Source organism: Myotis myotis, unplaced genomic scaffold, assembly GCF_014108235.1.
Source record: "Myotis myotis isolate mMyoMyo1 unplaced genomic scaffold, mMyoMyo1.p scaffold_m19_p_6, whole genome shotgun sequence".
NCBI lineage: Eukaryota > Metazoa > Chordata > Mammalia > Chiroptera > Vespertilionidae > Myotis > Myotis myotis.
In genome coordinates, this window is record NW_023416368.1 from 370,869 (window position 1) to 386,605 (window position 15,737).

Here is a 15,737-nt window from a genome sequence, read left to right on the forward strand (position 1 = left end):
TTTCTCTTTTTCATAATCGAGTTTCCTATTTTTTTCAAACTGCCATTGTTGTGCACAGTTTTCGAATGGACAGGGTTTGCACATTAACTGCTTGTCACCACCACCCGCAGGCGATGATTATCGGGGGACGGGCACGGAGCACCTCGAAACCCACACAGCCACCTCCCTGTGGTCCCCCAGGACAGAGAGGGCAGCAGGGACCACGCGGCCCACCCTGTCTCGTGCAGGTTGTCTCTCACTCTGCTCCATTCTTGTCATGTTCTCCACAAATGCCTGTTGGTCCTTGTCCACATTTGGGATCCAGATGCCCATTAAAAAAGGACAGGATTCGAACTAACTTTGGTTTAAAGTATGGAGACTCTCTCTTGAAAGCGTATTTGTAAGTGTATTTAGTATGAATTAAATGAATGAAAAAAGAACTTACTTGAGGTTTAATGAAAGGGTTAGCAGAGGCTGGTGTGGGAACGCATCCTGCTCAACGACGGCCGTCTGCCCCGCCCCGGGCAGCGGGGAGATGTCCGTGGAGTTCGGTGTCTCCGAACTTAGCTATAAGTTTCTTGGTAAAGGGGCACCTTTTTAGGGCAGCCTTTTTTTTTTTTAAAGCTGAGCTTCAAAAATAGTTGTCAACTGTTAATTAATAAACATAAAACAGTCAACTTTTAAAACCCTCTTAAACCATATTTCTTTGCATATCGGCCATGTTGGAATTACAGAATAGTTTCAGGAGTCGGCACACACGTGCTAATAGGAGTGGATAACTCAACAATCACTCTTAAAAACGAAGCAGGATGGCTTTGGAGCTGTGTCGTGCGTGATGTGCACTGTGACATGGCGCTGTGTGTGTGCTGCTCGCACCCCGTGCCGCTGTGCTCCAGAGCCCTCCCACTGGGAAGCGGTGGCCCGTTGGTTTCCATCTGGTCCTGAGTGGTCCTGTCTCGGCTGAGCGTGTTAACTGGTGTCTGCGGGGTTTTACATACCTCTGTCCGTGTGAATCCTGCAGACACCGCCGCCAGTCTGTGCGCAGCTGCCCCGCCATGGCCTCCCGGACGGGCGTCCCGTCTGCGTCCGCGGGCAGAGGGAGGGAGGCGTCCACACAGCAGCCTCTTCTGAGTTCATGTCAGTGTCTTGCTTAGATGCTTTGTTTTTGTTTTTCTTGAGAAGGGAGTCAAGTTCCTCAGGGGAGAATTGGGGTAAAATCAGACCAGCAGGTGTTTTCTGCCGTGTGGTCGCTGTGGAGAGCGGGTGCTCGGGGGCTTGTGTGTGAGTGTGCCCCGCACGCGTCTGTCTGCCGCAGGTCACGTCGCGGAGCGGGCGCTGTGGAGGATCGGCGCTGCAGGGCGGTCTGTGTCGCAGGCCGTGTGGTCGGCCCTCTGGTTGGCCGCGGCGGCTCCAGGTGGTTATGCTGGCTCTGGGCTCACTCTCCCGGGCTGGGCAGCTAACATTGCAGTGAACGACTCCCCTAACCCACGGACATCCCCGCCTGGCCCGTGCTTGCTCCCCTGTGGCGAGCTTCCTTCTGGGCTTGGTGCATGGGCTCTGTCCTCAGAGTCTGGCCGCCTGGTTCGGCCGTAACTGAGATGCATGCTCTGTGTCCCCTCCCAGTCGTGTCTGGTGTGCTGATGAGCACTCTGTGTGGCTGCAGCCTCTGCTGTCCATGTTGGAGCGTGTGGATTCCTGCTGTGCTGACCAGCACCCCTTAACACACCTGCTCCTGAACTGCAGCCCCTCGACTTCCCACACGTCTGTCCGTCAGTTTCCCGGTGCTCCCAGCTTGGCTGTCACTAAACGGTTCGCTTAGGAGCCTGGCTTTCCTGAGAGCACTCCCCGAGACGGTCTGTGTGTCCTCTTTCAGGGACAGCAGCCTCTGGGCTGTTCTGGTGGCTGGGGAGCGGATGGTACCAGTTTGTGACTTTGATTTCTTGGCTGAACGTGTTTCTTCTTACAAGGTAAGGACCTGACATCACATCCGCTTTGTGTTTTAAAGAACTGATTTTGAGCCCTAGCCTGTTTGGCTCAGTGGATGGAACTTTAGCCTGTGGGCTGAAGGGTCCCAGGTTCGATTCCGGTCAAGGGCATGTACCTTGCTTGCCGGCTCCTCCCCGGCCTGGGCCCTCGTCAGGGTGCCTGCAGGAGGCAACCCATCGATGTGTTTCTTTCACATGGATGTTTCTCTCTGTCTTCCCCTCTCTCTTCTATTCTCTCTAAAACAGTTGTTCTCAACCTTCTGGCCCTTTAAATGCAGTTCCTCATGTTGTGACCCAACCATAAAATTATTTTCGTTGCTGCTTCATAACTGTAATGTTGCTACTGTTATGAGTCGTAATGTAAACATCTGATATGCAGATGGCCTTAGGCGACCCCTGTGAAAGGGGTTCGACCGCCAAAGGGGTCGCCACCCACAGGTTGAGAACCGCTGCTTTAGAAGATCAATGGAAAAATATCCTTGGGTGAGGATTAACAAAAAACAAGCAGACTGATTTTGTGCTAATTGTAGGACATCATTTGATTTATTGCTTTATAATGATTTAGTTTATACTTATAGTCTTGTAGTATGGTATGTTAAAGCCCTACACTCACGTGTCATTTCATGTTTTACGAAATGCTTTCATGTTCTTACGGGAGGGTCACTGAGGGAGGAGGCCCTGTCAGTGCTGGGGCAGCTCCCACGGCCCAGGTTACCTGGGGGCCCATGAGCGAGGCGCCCCCCCCCTTCCTGCCAGCCCCCTCCCCCCGCCGTGCTCCCAGCGTGGCCTGTGTGTGATGGTTGACGTGGGCCCAAGCCACCACTTAGAGGCCGGGCTCCTGTAGTGGAGACACACCTGGTGGGGAAACTGTAACTGCATTTCTGTGGGCTCCTCAGGGACTCGGGGGCTGGGGGAGGTGTCACCCGGAGAGGTCAAGTGAACGGGGAACCCTGCCTTGTGCTTCCTCACGGCAAATGTTTTCCGGGTTCCTAGGTGCCTTCGGGATATTTGCAAGTTTCTCATCTTGCTCATCCCACTGCTCCTCCTACTCGGTGAGTAAGCTCTGACTGCGCTCCCTGGGAGGCCACTGCCCACCTCGGGAGGTGCTTCCTGAGCGTTGGCATCAGTGCCCTTTGTCGGAGGCAGGTGTGCCTGGGCCGACCGCGTGGTTTTCTCTCCTTCAAGGTGCCGGCCTTTCCTTACGAGGCCAGGGCGGCTTCCTCTCCCTCCTGCCTGTGTTCAACTGGACACACACCCTCAGAACACAGAGGGTGGATGACCCCAAAGACATGTTCACACCTGAGACTTCTCACCTGAGCCAGCCTCCAGAGGTAACCAGTTAAAAGCCCTCACCTGGCATTGCAGGTGCAGGGGAGCCCTGTTTTAGGAAATACTTTTAAATATCAAGCTCCTTAAATGCTCTGAAATAGTACAGATAATGCATCTGTAAAGTAACCTCCTAATCCAGTTAATTTAACTTGAAGAATAGAGTGCTCATTGCTAGGGAAATACAGAAAGCACAGAGAGGAAAATGAACACCACCACTAGCTTGCCATGTAGGGACTCCACTAATGGGCATGTTTGCATATTTTCCTTTCATGTATCTGTGTGCGTTATAGTTGACATTTTGCTGTAATATTCTGTCTTGGAGTTTTTTTTGGGGGGGGGGGTTATTAAAGATTTTTTGATTTTTAGAGAGAGAGGAAGGGAGAGGGAGAGAGAGAGAAAGAGAGTGACACATCGATGGGCTGCCTCCTGCACACCCCCTACTGGATGGAGCCCGAAACCTGGCACGTGCCTGGGCCGTGAATGAAGTGGCCACACCTTGGTGCACAGGATGACCCCAGCCACAGCCACACCGGCCAGGGCTCTGCTTTTAGCTTTGGCCTGCCCAGTAGCGAGGTTACCTGATGCCGGTTTGATGTCTCACTCGCGTTGTTGTGGGAACGTCCCCTTCCTGCTTTAGGGTGCTGCAGAGGCGTCGCCCTGGCGTTGGATGAGTGAGGTGGAGAGGCAGGTGACCTCTCTGTCCGGACAGTGTCAGAGCCGCGACGAGAAGCTTCGAGAACTGACAGCTTCGCTCCAGAAGCTGCAAGTGCGGGTGGACCAGATGGACGACGGGGGTGCCGGGGTGTCGTCCCTGGTGACAAGCGTGGTGGGGCAGCACTTGAAGGACCTTGGAGCCAGTGGGCTGCTGGGCTCCCAGGTGAGGCATTTCCCTCTGGGGCCATGGTCGGGAGGCCACAGCGTGGGTCTGGCCCTGCTCTTCCTTTTGGACCTTAGGGCGTCGGCATCAGTGTGCGGAGGGTGGGCTGGCGGCTCTTTCCTGAGAACACCAAGTCATTAGACATGCTCGCAGCGGGCGTGGCTCCAGGGGGGAGGGGTGCGGGGGGGGCGGGCAGCACCCACCCGGAGCCTGGGTCCCCCGAGCATCTAGCTGAGGCCCGAGTGCTCTCCCAGCACGGACGCTCGTGACGGAGCTCCCACACAAGAGGTGGCCGGCAGGCCGCCCTCGTGCATATGGCTCATTTGCATTCTCTTTAAAGAAGAAAACGACATGTAGAAAAGGCAGGATCCGTTTCTCTGGAGTTGAGGTCTAAGTCTGGTTGGCTCAGTACGCTTGGCCCTCTGTCCTTGGCCACCTCCGACGTTTGCCTGAGCTCTGGTCACGGTGACCCCAGAGGGAACCCCAGCTCGTCAGAGGCAGCCACGTGGGTGTCTTTTCTCCTGAGCTGCCGGCACGGTCTCGGGTCTCCGACGGCGGCGGAGACGAGAGCCTGGTTGGTGGGTGGTGAGCCTTCCAGGTGCTCTGCCACGTGGTGACCAGACGCTCTCCACACTCGGGTCTTTTGTGTGGAAATAACGTGCCAGGGTTTTGTTGATTTGTCGCTTACCTTTCTCTACCATTTGTCCTCTCACTTCTCTCCAAGGCCGACTCGGTGACCGCCCACCACGAGCAGTTCTCGCGCATCTCAGACTTGGAGGACCTTCTGGGGAAGCTGGCGGGAAAGGTGGAGGTACTCCTTCTCGTCGCTGTGGCCTCGGCAACGTGCTCTCCCACGTGAGAGCCACGAGGGCCGGTGTTCGCACACCCCGGCCTTGGAAGTGCCCTTTCGGGGTATCTGCTGCCGGCCCCAGGGTTTCCCTGGGAGGTTCCGTGTGTGGCCATGATGCTTCATGAGCATGTCCAGCTCATGGTCCGAGGTGTCTTTCGAGGGGAGGCCTGCACCCAGGGATCGGCCAGGCCACAGGTCGGGGCTGCAGACGCCAGGGGCCGGCTGAGTCTGTGCCTCCCGTTTGTCACAGCCACCTCCAGAGGCACCTTGTGTGCAGACGAGAAGTCAGTTTCTGGAGGGAAAGTCTGTGTCTCAGATGCTGATGGAGACAGAGGACGGAGGCCAGGCGCTGGGCTGGCACAGAGCAGGGCATAACAGGAGGCTGTCAGCTGACCCAGGGGGAGGCAGGGCACAGCCACGACCGAGTCAGAGCGGTGAGGCCCGCCCAGCAGGTGGGAGAAGTCCTGCTGCGGAGGCAGGGCTCACCTGTCTCCTGGGCCTGAGGCTGTGAGAAGGCCTGTCCGCCTGGCACAGAGCCCGCGCCTGCGCTGAGCGGACCCTGCCACCCCCCTTGGTGTGGGCGTGTGTGACCGCCAGGGCCCTGGGCTGGTCCGGGGCCGCGGCTGTGGGACATGCACCAGCTGCTCCTGTGTGACTGCTTCTCTCTCAGTGTCTGAAAGCAAACCCTCCCCTCCAGCCGGCAGCCTGGGCTGGGGCTGTAGGGGAGGAACCCAGGCAGACCTGTGGCTTTACACTACTTAGGTGTGTGTAGTTAACCGCATGGGTGGCTTCATGAAAAGCCAGCATGCCATCGTGAAAACAGATGGTTTCTCGTACCTTCTAGGCCATCCAGAAGGAATTGGAGCAGACCAAGCTGAGGACAGAGAGGTAGGAGGCTCAGAGGCACCAGGTTCGTCGTGTCGTGGGGCTGCCACCTGGGGTGACGAGCTCCGGAGGAACACAGAGCTGTGTGTCTTCCTGGGAAGGGCCTGTTGGGTCTGCTGCTCTCCCCACAGCACCCCAAGGGCAGGGCACCCCTTTGACCTGGAGTGCTTGGAGGGCCACCCTCGGGGCACAGATAAACCCAGGCTCATGTCACAGTGCGGGGGCTCGGTGCCTGGAGATCTCTGGCACGTGGGCATCGAAGCTCAGCCCTTGTCCTATGGGCAGGGCCTGCGTGTGAAACAGCCTTTGCACCACACTGCAGCCGGCCCCTCGGAGCAGGGCTCCGGCCCTTCTAGCCGTCCCTCTGCTGTCCAAACAGCCTGGTGCCTCAGCAGGTCCTGGGCTCCTCACTGCGCCCCGTGCATCCCTTTACAGCCAGCCCTCCCCCGAGCCCTCGGACACTGGACTCCCCTTCTCACTCTTCACTCCTTAGTTTCATCACACAAGCCCCTCCCCCGCCCTCCAGGTTGTCTAAATGCAATACTTCACCCTTCGTTGCTCAGTGATTCCTGAGGCTTAACTGGGGACCCTGTCCCCTCTGGCTGCTGTGTCTGGCCTGCGGTCGGGCTGGACACGTGTGCTGTGTGTCTGTGTCTGGCGGTCGCCCCCATCAGCACACGTGGGGCAGGTGCACCCTTGGGCGAGGGGGACCCTCAGGGACCCGGCCTGAGTGTGTGGAGCTCCTGTGCATGAGGCGCAGGCTGACGTCACCCACTATGTCTGGGGCCCCGCTTCTCCCGAGTTCACCGAGCCTGTCCTCCCCCCACCCCAACCGCCAGCGCGCCTGGGCAGGAGCAGCACCTGCTGTCCATGGTGGCGCAGCTGGAGCGCGAGCTGGAGCACCTGCGGTCAGACATGGCGGCCTGGTGGCCTCTGAGAAGCAGCTGTGAGGAGGCCCACACGGTCCTCGGGAAGGTGAGCCTCCTCTGAGCCTAGTCTCTCCCGGATCGTGGAGTGTAGAGCACCTGCTCCCGCTGCTGCCCGGGTGCTGTTCGGTACAGAAGTGTGCGGAGCAGTCATGCCTATGGGCGTCTCTGGAAACAGCTACATTTAAAGTGCTCTGTGCCCCTCACCCGGGGGCCTCAGTGCTGGGTGGGCGAGGCTGGACGCGGCAGCGCCTCCTCCTCGGCCCGAGGCACAGGCCCCGCTTATGCCGCGTCCCCTCCCACGCGTGTTCTCTGATCTGCTCCAGCGTGTTGGGGGGTTCTTACGTTTAACCGAGGGGGTCACCCGGCCGGCGTGGCTCAGTGGCTCGGCGCAGCCTATGGAACAGGCGTCCACGGTTTGATTTCCGCTCAGGGTTGGGCGCTCGATCCCCAGTGGGGGGCGTGCAGGGGGCGGCCGATCCATGATTCTCACTCATCATGGATGTTTCTGTCCCTCCCTTCCTCTCTGAAGTCAATAAAAACATTAAAGGGGTTTGGGGGTTGTGCAGCATTTCCATGATGGATGTGAAGAGCTGGGGGACACTGCCATCGTATCTAAGGGGAGGGGCATACAGAGCCGCGTGACTTCTCGCCTGTCCTCGTGATTTTATTAGGTCGATGCCCAAGTCCGAGAGACCGTCAGGCTCCTGCTTTCCAACGACCAGCAGGACGGCTCCCTGGACTGGCTGCTGCAGAAGCTGTCTGCGCAGTTCGTCAGCAAGGCCGACCTGCAGGCTCTGCTGCAAGAGCTGGAGCTGCAGATACTGAAGAACATCACCCACCACATTTCTGTGACAAGACAGGGGCCAACCTCTGAAGCCATCATGGCCGCGGTGACCTCGGAGGGGACTTCTGGGATCACAGAAGCGGTAGGTGGAGCGGGAGGGAGGGGACACTGGCGAGGGCGATGAGGGCCGGTCCTGAGCAGCCGGGCAGGTGGTGACAGGGCAGGTGGTGACGGGGCAGGTGCCAGCCAGGGAGGTGAGAGGTGGGCGCCCAGGTGGCACTGCTGCTGGGAGGACTGCTCTGCTCACCTCTGTCCCAGAGTCTGGCTGCCTGGAGCCACACACGTGAGGATCAGTGTCTCCCATCACAGAACCAGGCCGCAGTGCCTGCTCTGAACCTGCGTGGCCACCACTCTGTGTGCCAGGGGCTGGGGCGGTGGGAGCCCTGTGGGCAGGGTGGGCGCCCTCCCATGCCCTTCGCGTGGCCCCGCCAGGTGCAGGCTGCAGTTTGGATTTCCCAAACATCCTCATGCCTTCATCCGCAACATAGCTCCCTGCCAGTGCTCTCCCTGAAACGCAGGCTCCACGCCCGCCGCTAACACGTAGCCTTGTCTCCCCTCCCCTGGGTCGGGTCCCCTCCTGCGCTGCCTCCGCCCAGCAAGCTCGCGTCATCGTGAACAACGCGCTCAAGCTGTATTCCCAGGACAAGACCGGCATGGTGGACTTCGCCCTGGAGTCTGGTGGTGAGTGAGCACCTCTGGTGACTGCCGGAGGCCACCTGCTGGCAGGTGCAGCCGAAGGGGCTGCCACTCCCCGTCCAGCACCAGGACTCACTCGGGCTTTCGGGGCTCCTCCTTGCCAGTTGCTCTCCCCGCCCACAGCGCTATGGTGAGGCCGTCAGCTAATCTCAGTGGGGGGCCTTTCCACGGCTCTCAGGCTCTTCCAGCTTTCAGGTCCCCCCACGGTGGGTGGGTGGTTGCTGTGGTCTTGAGTGTCGTGCAGTGTGTGTGTAAACGTCGCAGGTGGTACGTGCTTGTTGTGTATCCTCGCTTGGTATGTTTTTATTGTTTTCTGAGAGAGAGAGGGGGAAGGGGGGAGAGAGAACATCCAAATGAGAGAAACATCGGTTGGTTGCCTCCCGCACGCACCCCAACCGGGATGGAACCCGCGATGGCCAGGGCGCTTTTTTTACGAATTGAAGGCAGCACCAGGAGAAGGACACTCGCTGTGTTGTGACCTGTTCCTGTGGTGGTCGCCGAGGGGACCTGCACGGAGGTCATGGGCCGCAGGCAGTTTCTCCCACGTCTCCCAGGAGGCTGTGCTCGCGTTGTGGATGCGGGTTCCTTCCGGAACTTGGCGACACTCCCTCCAGCGCCTGCCTCCTGCCGGGACCACAGTCCCCAGGGACAGGTCTCAGGCGTAGAAATGCAGCAAACCAGTGGAGAGAGGCGGGCTCCTCAAGGGATAAGGCAGGTGTGGTCTGCTAGTGTGGTCTGTTGGTGTGGTCTGCTAGTGTGGTCTGCTAGTGTGGTCTGTTAGTGTGGTCTGCTAGTGTGGTCTGTTAGTGTGGTCTGCTAGTGTGGTCTGTTAGTGTGGTCTGTTAGTGTGGTCTGTTAGTGTGGTCTGCTAGTGTGGTCTGCTGGTGTGGTCTGCTAGTGTGGTCTGCTAGTGTGGTCTGTTAGTGTGGTCTGTTGGTGTGGTCTGTTAGTGTGGTCTGTTAGTGTGGTCTGTTAGTGTGGTCTGCTGGTGTGGTCTGCTGGTGTGGTCTGCTGGTGTGGTCTGCTGGTGTGGTCTGCTGGTGTGGTCTGTTGGTGTGGTCTGTTGGTGTGGTCTGCTGGTGTGGTCTGCTGGTGTGGTCTGCTGGTGTGGTCTGCTGGTGTGGTCTGCTGGTGTGGTCTGCTGGTGTGGTCTGTTGGTGTGGTCTGTTGGTGTGGTCTGCTGGTGTGGTCTGCTGGTGTGGTCTGTTAGTGTGGTCTGCTGGTGTGGTCTGCTGGTGTGGTCTGTTAGTGTGGTCTGCTAGGGCAGCGTGCCGCCCGCCTGCAGGCCCCGGACCGAGATCTCAGGCCGATGGACTTGAGAAATCAGACTGTGGCTCAGGGAAGGGTTGGGTCCACGTACATGCCTTCTGTCACCTGATCTCTGACATTGGATCAAACACAGAAACGTTTCTGTGAAGAAATCGTGGCTGCTCATAGGACACGAGAGAGAACGGCTGAATGACTTCACGTCCGGTCAGCGGGGAGGTTTTGCCACCCTACGTTTTACAGAGCATCGCGGGTTTCTGGATATGTAACATTTGGGAATTACAGATTTTCCTGGAGAGGAGGTTCTTAACGCGCTGTGGTGTGTGGAAGGGTTGGAGTCTGCAGGGGGGGTGGTGATCTTACACTCCGGCCGCCTGTTTAGTTTGCCTCTTCCCGGCAGCGTATCTCCCCAACCCCCCAGCAGCTGGCCGTGGGCCTTTAAGTCAACCCTCTAACCCTCACGGGCCAGGTAGCAGCGGGGCCTGATTGGATTCCTTATTGTTCTTTTAAAACCATGAGCAGCCTGGCTAGTGTGGCTCCGTTGGTTGGAGTGTTGTCCTGCACACTGGAAGGTTGTGGGTTTGATTCCCGGTCAGGGCCCATGCCTAGGTTATAGGTTCGATCCCCGATTGGGGTTAGGGTGGGTACAGGAGGCACAACCCATGTTTCTCACATTGATGTTAATCTCCTTCCCCTTCCTCTCTCTAAAGTCAATAGAAACATCCTTGTGTGAGGATTTTTAAAAAACCACGAACAAAAGTTTATTCAGAGTTGCTGTCCCAAGAGGTGCGGGCGGGCGGGGAGCAGCCATGTTTAAGGGCCTCCCATGTTGGCAGGTGCACACAGCACAGCTGAAAGCAGGCACCTCCTGGCACTGGACTTGGACCAAGTGGGGCTGAGGTGGGGGCTGACCTAGAGTACCAAGGCCAGCTTCTCCCTGCGGGGCTGGCCGGCTCTTCCGGAGGCGGGCGCAGACCCTGACACAGGCCCCTGCTTCCAGGGGGCAGCATCCTGAGCACTCGCTGCTCGGAGACGCATGAGACCAAGACGGCGCTCATCAGCCTGTTTGGCATCCCGCTGTGGTACTTCTCCCAGTCGCCCCGCGTCGTGATCCAGGTGAGGATCCGTGTGTTTGGCGGCTGGCATCATCGAGGGGCCCGTGGTGACCAACTCTGTGATGTATGTTTAGCTTTTTGTGAAGGTGTAGGTACATACAGGAGTGTGTGCCCTCGTCTGTCTTCAGTCAGTGAGTTTTCACACAGCGGACACATGCGGGCCAGCACCCCCGGCCCCTCTTGTCCCCTGCCCCAAGGTTGGCTTGTAACTCCGCCCCATCTTGTCTGAGGTGTGAGCTGCAGGGCCCACTGTGCGAGTCAGCTGTGCCTGCTCGTGCCTGAGAGAGCGGGGTGAGCACCCACAGGCGGCTCCCACACACGGGCCCGGCAGTTCTGGGCGTGCGCTGCCTTCCCGGGCCTCCCTCCCACACGGGTCTCAGGTTTCAAGGCTGCATGATGAAGAGTGTGAAGCATCAGGCACGTTCGTCTGGCTTCAGGACTAAACTGCTGCCTTACATTATGATGTTTTTGGAAGAAAATTTAAATTATTTTTTAACACGAAACATTCACATGAGAGTGGCCTTTCACTTAGAAACCACACGCTCGGCCTGAAAGAGCTCAGGAAGGAGCTGAGCGGTGAGGGAGTGCCGTTCACGGGCAGTGCTGGCCCTGGCCCTGCCCTGACACTCCCCTGTCCGCGGTGCCGCTGCTGTCTGACCTGCGTCGTGCTGCTGCTCGATCCCCAGCACTCGCCAGGCCCTGGGCCACAGGGTCGCTCATCCACGTACCTCAGCCCTGTGCCGTCGTGCTGGCCTGGGTCTCAGCGTGAGCCCTGGTGGTCAGGAGGCAGCTGTCCTCTGCATGATGGACGTGTGGGGCAAGCGCGAGCCGTGCCTGCCCGGGAGGAGGGCGGGTGCCGGCTGTGCCGGGGCAGCAGCAGTGGTGGCTGCTCGCAGGGAGGACTGTGGGCCTTTGCAGGGACAGCTCGGGGGGGCGGGTGGTGAGCTCCCTCCCAGGGGCAGGGCGCCCCGGGCTCAGCCCACACCTCCGAGGAACGAAGCCACAGCTCACAGGGCGGCCACACCGGCACCTGCAGAAACCCACGGGCACGCGCACCGAGGGCTGCAGGGGGTCAGAGCGTGGCCTTGGGGTGGCCGCTCCTTCGGACGGCAACGAGTATTCAGGGCCCAGGCCCCTTCTCACAGGGCGAGCAGAGGGGGCACAAAGAACCGAGAATGAGTATCTTTTCCTCGTGTCGTACCATCCTGCCCCTCCCTCCCTCCTGGTCTGGGCCGCACCACAGAGCAGCTGGCACCAGGGCAGGGCCCTCCTCTGCTGTGGAAAGTACTCTTGCCGCCTGTGTCCTGTGGCCAGTTGTTTTGTACCCTTGCCAGTGTCCCCCGATGGAAGTGGGCATGTGGATCAGAGACCGATGTGCCTGCCGGCTGGGCTTCCTGAGCTTGGCCAGTGTGCACAGTGTGTGAGCGTGCGCGTCCCTCAGCGTCAGCACAGGCGCCCACCTTGGGATGATGGTAGTCTGCTAGGTGAGCCACCGGGACACCTGCCACATAGACTTGGTTTCCAGTCCTGTGTGAGCTGGACCTCCTTGTGGTTGGGGACATTGACACTCCGTGTGGCCTATGTGGTGCGTCTCGCCCATTTTCCCTTTGGTCCTGGCCATGTGAGCTCCGTAGAACGCACTCACCTGTGGGAGGCAGTCCCTCTTCCCCAGGTTGTCTTTTGATTTTGCTGATGATAATTTTTTTACCATGAAAAATGCTTTTGTTTTTATTTCAATGGTATCAGTCTTTCCTCCTACTGCTTCTGCTTTATGAATGGTTAAGCGCTTGCCCAGCTATTAAGTGTTAGTATTTTGCCTTTCCCCAGCCTGACATCTATCCAGGGAACTGCTGGGCATTCAAAGGCTCACAGGGGTTCCTGGTGGTGCGGCTGTCGATGGAGATCCACCCAACCAGCTTCACCCTAGAGCACATACCAAAGACGCTGTCGCCCACGGGCAACATCACCAGCGCCCCCAAGGACTTCTCCGTCTATGTGAGTGTGCTTGCACCCGGGGCCCCAGAGGTGCCCTCCTCCCTGCCCACTTTCCTCTGCAGCGTTGCAGGCAGCGTGGGCCCAGCGGAGAGAAAGTCAGGTCTCAGTGATGGAGGAACACCTCCCTCACCGGCGAGGAGTTGCGAAAGCCTGAACGAAAGGCCCGGGTGGCAGCCTCGCAGAGCCCTGGTCTCCCCAGTGACGGAGACGGGTTCCCCCGCTCCTGCTGGAGAGATGCTGTCCGCCGGTGTCATTTCCACGATCCGGTGACCGTCTGGTTTTGCTTTCAGGGACTAGAAAATGAGTATCAAGAGGAAGGGCAGCTGCTGGGACAGTTCATGTTCGACCAAGAGGGGGAGTCGCTCCAGACCTTCCCCGTCCCGGTGAGCACCTGCCACACACACTGGTCCCCAGCCCCGGGCCCGAGTCCGCAGGCCCTGCTGCCGTGAGCAAGCTGCCAGAGTGCGTGGCTCAGCCTCGGGAAGGGAGCGGGGCTCCCCTCTCCCTGAATGAGCCTCTGCAGTGCATGCTTCGCTCCCGTCAGTGTGTCCTCACAGAAGCCAAGTCTGTGCTCACGGCGGGTTCTCAGCCCCCCCTGAGCTGTGCCTGTGAGATGGCGCAGGGCCTGTTCCCAGCCTGGCTCCTCTCGGGAGCCTCAGGCCGTGTGCTTGAGATCAGGGGTGTTAATACGAAATAAGTGAGTTTTCTTCTCTCCTTTGATTTCAGAAAAGACCTGAAAGAGCTTTCCAAATAGTGGAACTTCGGATTTTTTCTAACTGGGGCCACCCTGAATACACATGTCTCTATCGGTTCAGAGTGCACGGAGACCCTGTCAAGTAGAGACGCTCCTCACTGCTGCTGTACATTCTGTACATACGGGGCAGCCCGAGACACGGGACCTTCCCTTCATGAGCAAGGGCATGGGACATGTGACGTCCCCTGTTCAATAAACGCTGCTGACTGCCAGCAGGACACGGGAATTAGCAATGACTGTTGTGCCGCCCCTTGCTGTTCTATGGGAAGCTGCGTGTTGAGGGCTTGGGTTTAGGGAGGAGACCCGTTAGCCACAGGTGATCTCAGAACTTAATTTGAATGTATGGTTCACAAAGACACTTTGTTTGGGGGGTTTGTTTTTAAACATAAAGCTGTTTATATTCCTTATTTTCTTGACATCAGGAACAAAGCAAATGATATTAAAAGGTTTGACGTGTTCTTGAAGCTTCTACACTTAGCCGATCACTGGCCCTTTTAAAGGACTTTGGGGCAGCTACCTATTTTATCTTTTCAGCACTCAGTTCTTTCAGGGGAAAAATCAGTGTCACCAGACTTCAGTTCCAAACTCCTTTCCTTTCGGGTGGGATTGTGCTTTACTCAGTCGTCGTCTCGCGTCCCCGGGTGGGGAAGTGATGAATATGTGTGTTTCTGCTTAGCTTGCTCCACGGACAGAGTCTCAGAGTCAAAGCTTGGTGTACGAATACCTGGCAGGAACACGGGAGAGTCACTTCGCGTGGCTGGTGTGGGTCTGAATGAGACCAGGACGTCTAGGTGTCAACACACAGAAGTGGGGCTCGGGTCTCCGCAGGTTCCCCTTCCAGCGTGAACGGGAACGACGACCTCCCATCCTGTGGGTTCAGGTTTCTTTCCAGCTCTGCACAAGCAACACTAACAGGCTCCACGCCACCCAGAGGCTGTTCTCATCCACTGGTGGCGTCGCAGGAGATGGTGCTGCGTGGCCCGTGCACGAAGCCACCACATCCCTGACTGTCCTCCAGCCTTTTCTTAAGCTGTTTGCCATTCTCCTCCCCTTTGTGGTCATAATATTTAACACTGAGGCTGTTTAACACTGAGACTATTTAACACTGAGCAGACTTTATAAATGAGATATCCCAAAGCACGTAAGCTGTTAGAGATGTTTCACCTTAAAGTTTTATTGGGTTAAGACAGTTTCTTGGTGTACCATAAACGTTGTATTTTCGAAAAAGATAAAATGATGGTGCTGACAGGTTTTCTGGAGTTTTATGTATATTGCGCAGTAGTCCTCAAATACACAAAAACTAGTAGCTTTTTTCCCCCTCACTCTTAGAATTGGAGCTATTGCCTATACAGTTAAGTTGGATAAAATGTATACAGATGTTTCCTATATTACAGGATAAATATATGAGTCAGAATTTCCTATATAAAAATTTGGGAGTTGGGGTGGAAATATTTTGAATATTTATTTTTAAAGACGCAAGATAGGACTTTGTGCAGTGTATTTTTGTAAATGCTTTCCCACATGTCTGGTAGTGCTCCTATTGCTGCCACCAAACTAAGATGCTATTGAAATGTTTAATAAAGAGTTTTTAATTTTTAAGAGTGCATGTCATACTTCACATGAATAATAAACAGACTATTTCTTTGCCAGTCTGCTTTGTTTCTGCCGGGGAGCTGTGGGGGGGACGACTAGGTTTGCATGTTCTCCCGGGTGTGTCTGTCGGGATTTCATGCAACCGCCTCGTGCTCACCCGCTTCACCGGCCCTGACTGCAGGGCACCCGAGGGTCGGGAGGGAGGGCGGCAGGAAGGAGGCGGGATGCTCCCGTCCTGGGTCTGGTTACCGACACGCGTGGCCGGAGCCCGCTTCCCGAACCAGCTTCGGCTCATCGGTGAAGTGCAGGGCGGGCGGCGCTCCGGGTCCGCTGGTTTTCCGCGAACCCGAGGCCTAGGCCCGCCCCATCTGTGGGTACTGACCGCCCCGCACGCCCCGCACTCGCCCCGCACGCCCCGCACTCGGAGGGCAGGGCTGCCGAGGCTCCGCCCCCGCCCCCCCTTTAAAAGTTTCCGTTGGCCCCAGCTGGTGTGGCTCAGTGGATAGGGCGCCGGCTTGTGGACTGACGGTCCGGGTTCAGTTCCTGTCGGTGCGCAGGCCCCGATTGCGGGCTCGACCCCAGTGGGAGGCGTGCAGGAGGCGGCCGATCCATGATTCTCTCTCATCATTGATGTTTCTAT

At 57.6% G+C, this 15,737-nt stretch overlaps 1 protein-coding gene across 21 annotated transcripts in view; it reads left to right on the forward strand.

The window, feature by feature from the left end:
- Positions 1 to 15,153, forward strand: part of SUN1 (Sad1 and UNC84 domain containing 1) — a 42,340-nt gene extending 27,187 nt beyond the window's left edge. For 10 of the 21 annotated variants that reach the window (XM_036315444.1, XM_036315435.1, XM_036315441.1 and 7 more), the window contains 15 exons: positions 111 to 227; positions 1,295 to 1,393; positions 1,853 to 1,946; positions 2,958 to 3,016; positions 3,150 to 3,295; positions 3,931 to 4,170; positions 4,895 to 4,981; positions 5,865 to 5,908; positions 6,745 to 6,880; positions 7,506 to 7,760; positions 8,275 to 8,359; positions 10,641 to 10,756; positions 12,583 to 12,750; positions 13,041 to 13,133; positions 13,477 to 15,153. In XM_036315444.1, the coding sequence (XP_036171337.1) occupies positions 111 to 227; positions 1,295 to 1,393; positions 1,853 to 1,946; positions 2,958 to 3,016; positions 3,150 to 3,295; positions 3,931 to 4,170; positions 4,895 to 4,981; positions 5,865 to 5,908; positions 6,745 to 6,880; positions 7,506 to 7,760; positions 8,275 to 8,359; positions 10,641 to 10,756; positions 12,583 to 12,750; positions 13,041 to 13,133; positions 13,477 to 13,590 (1,853 nt within the window). In that variant the 3' untranslated portion in view covers positions 13,591 to 15,153. The other 11 variants (XM_036315449.1, XM_036315450.1, XM_036315455.1 and 8 more) reach the window with 6 other exon arrangements.
- The last annotated feature ends 584 nt before the right edge of the window (positions 15,154 to 15,737 follow it).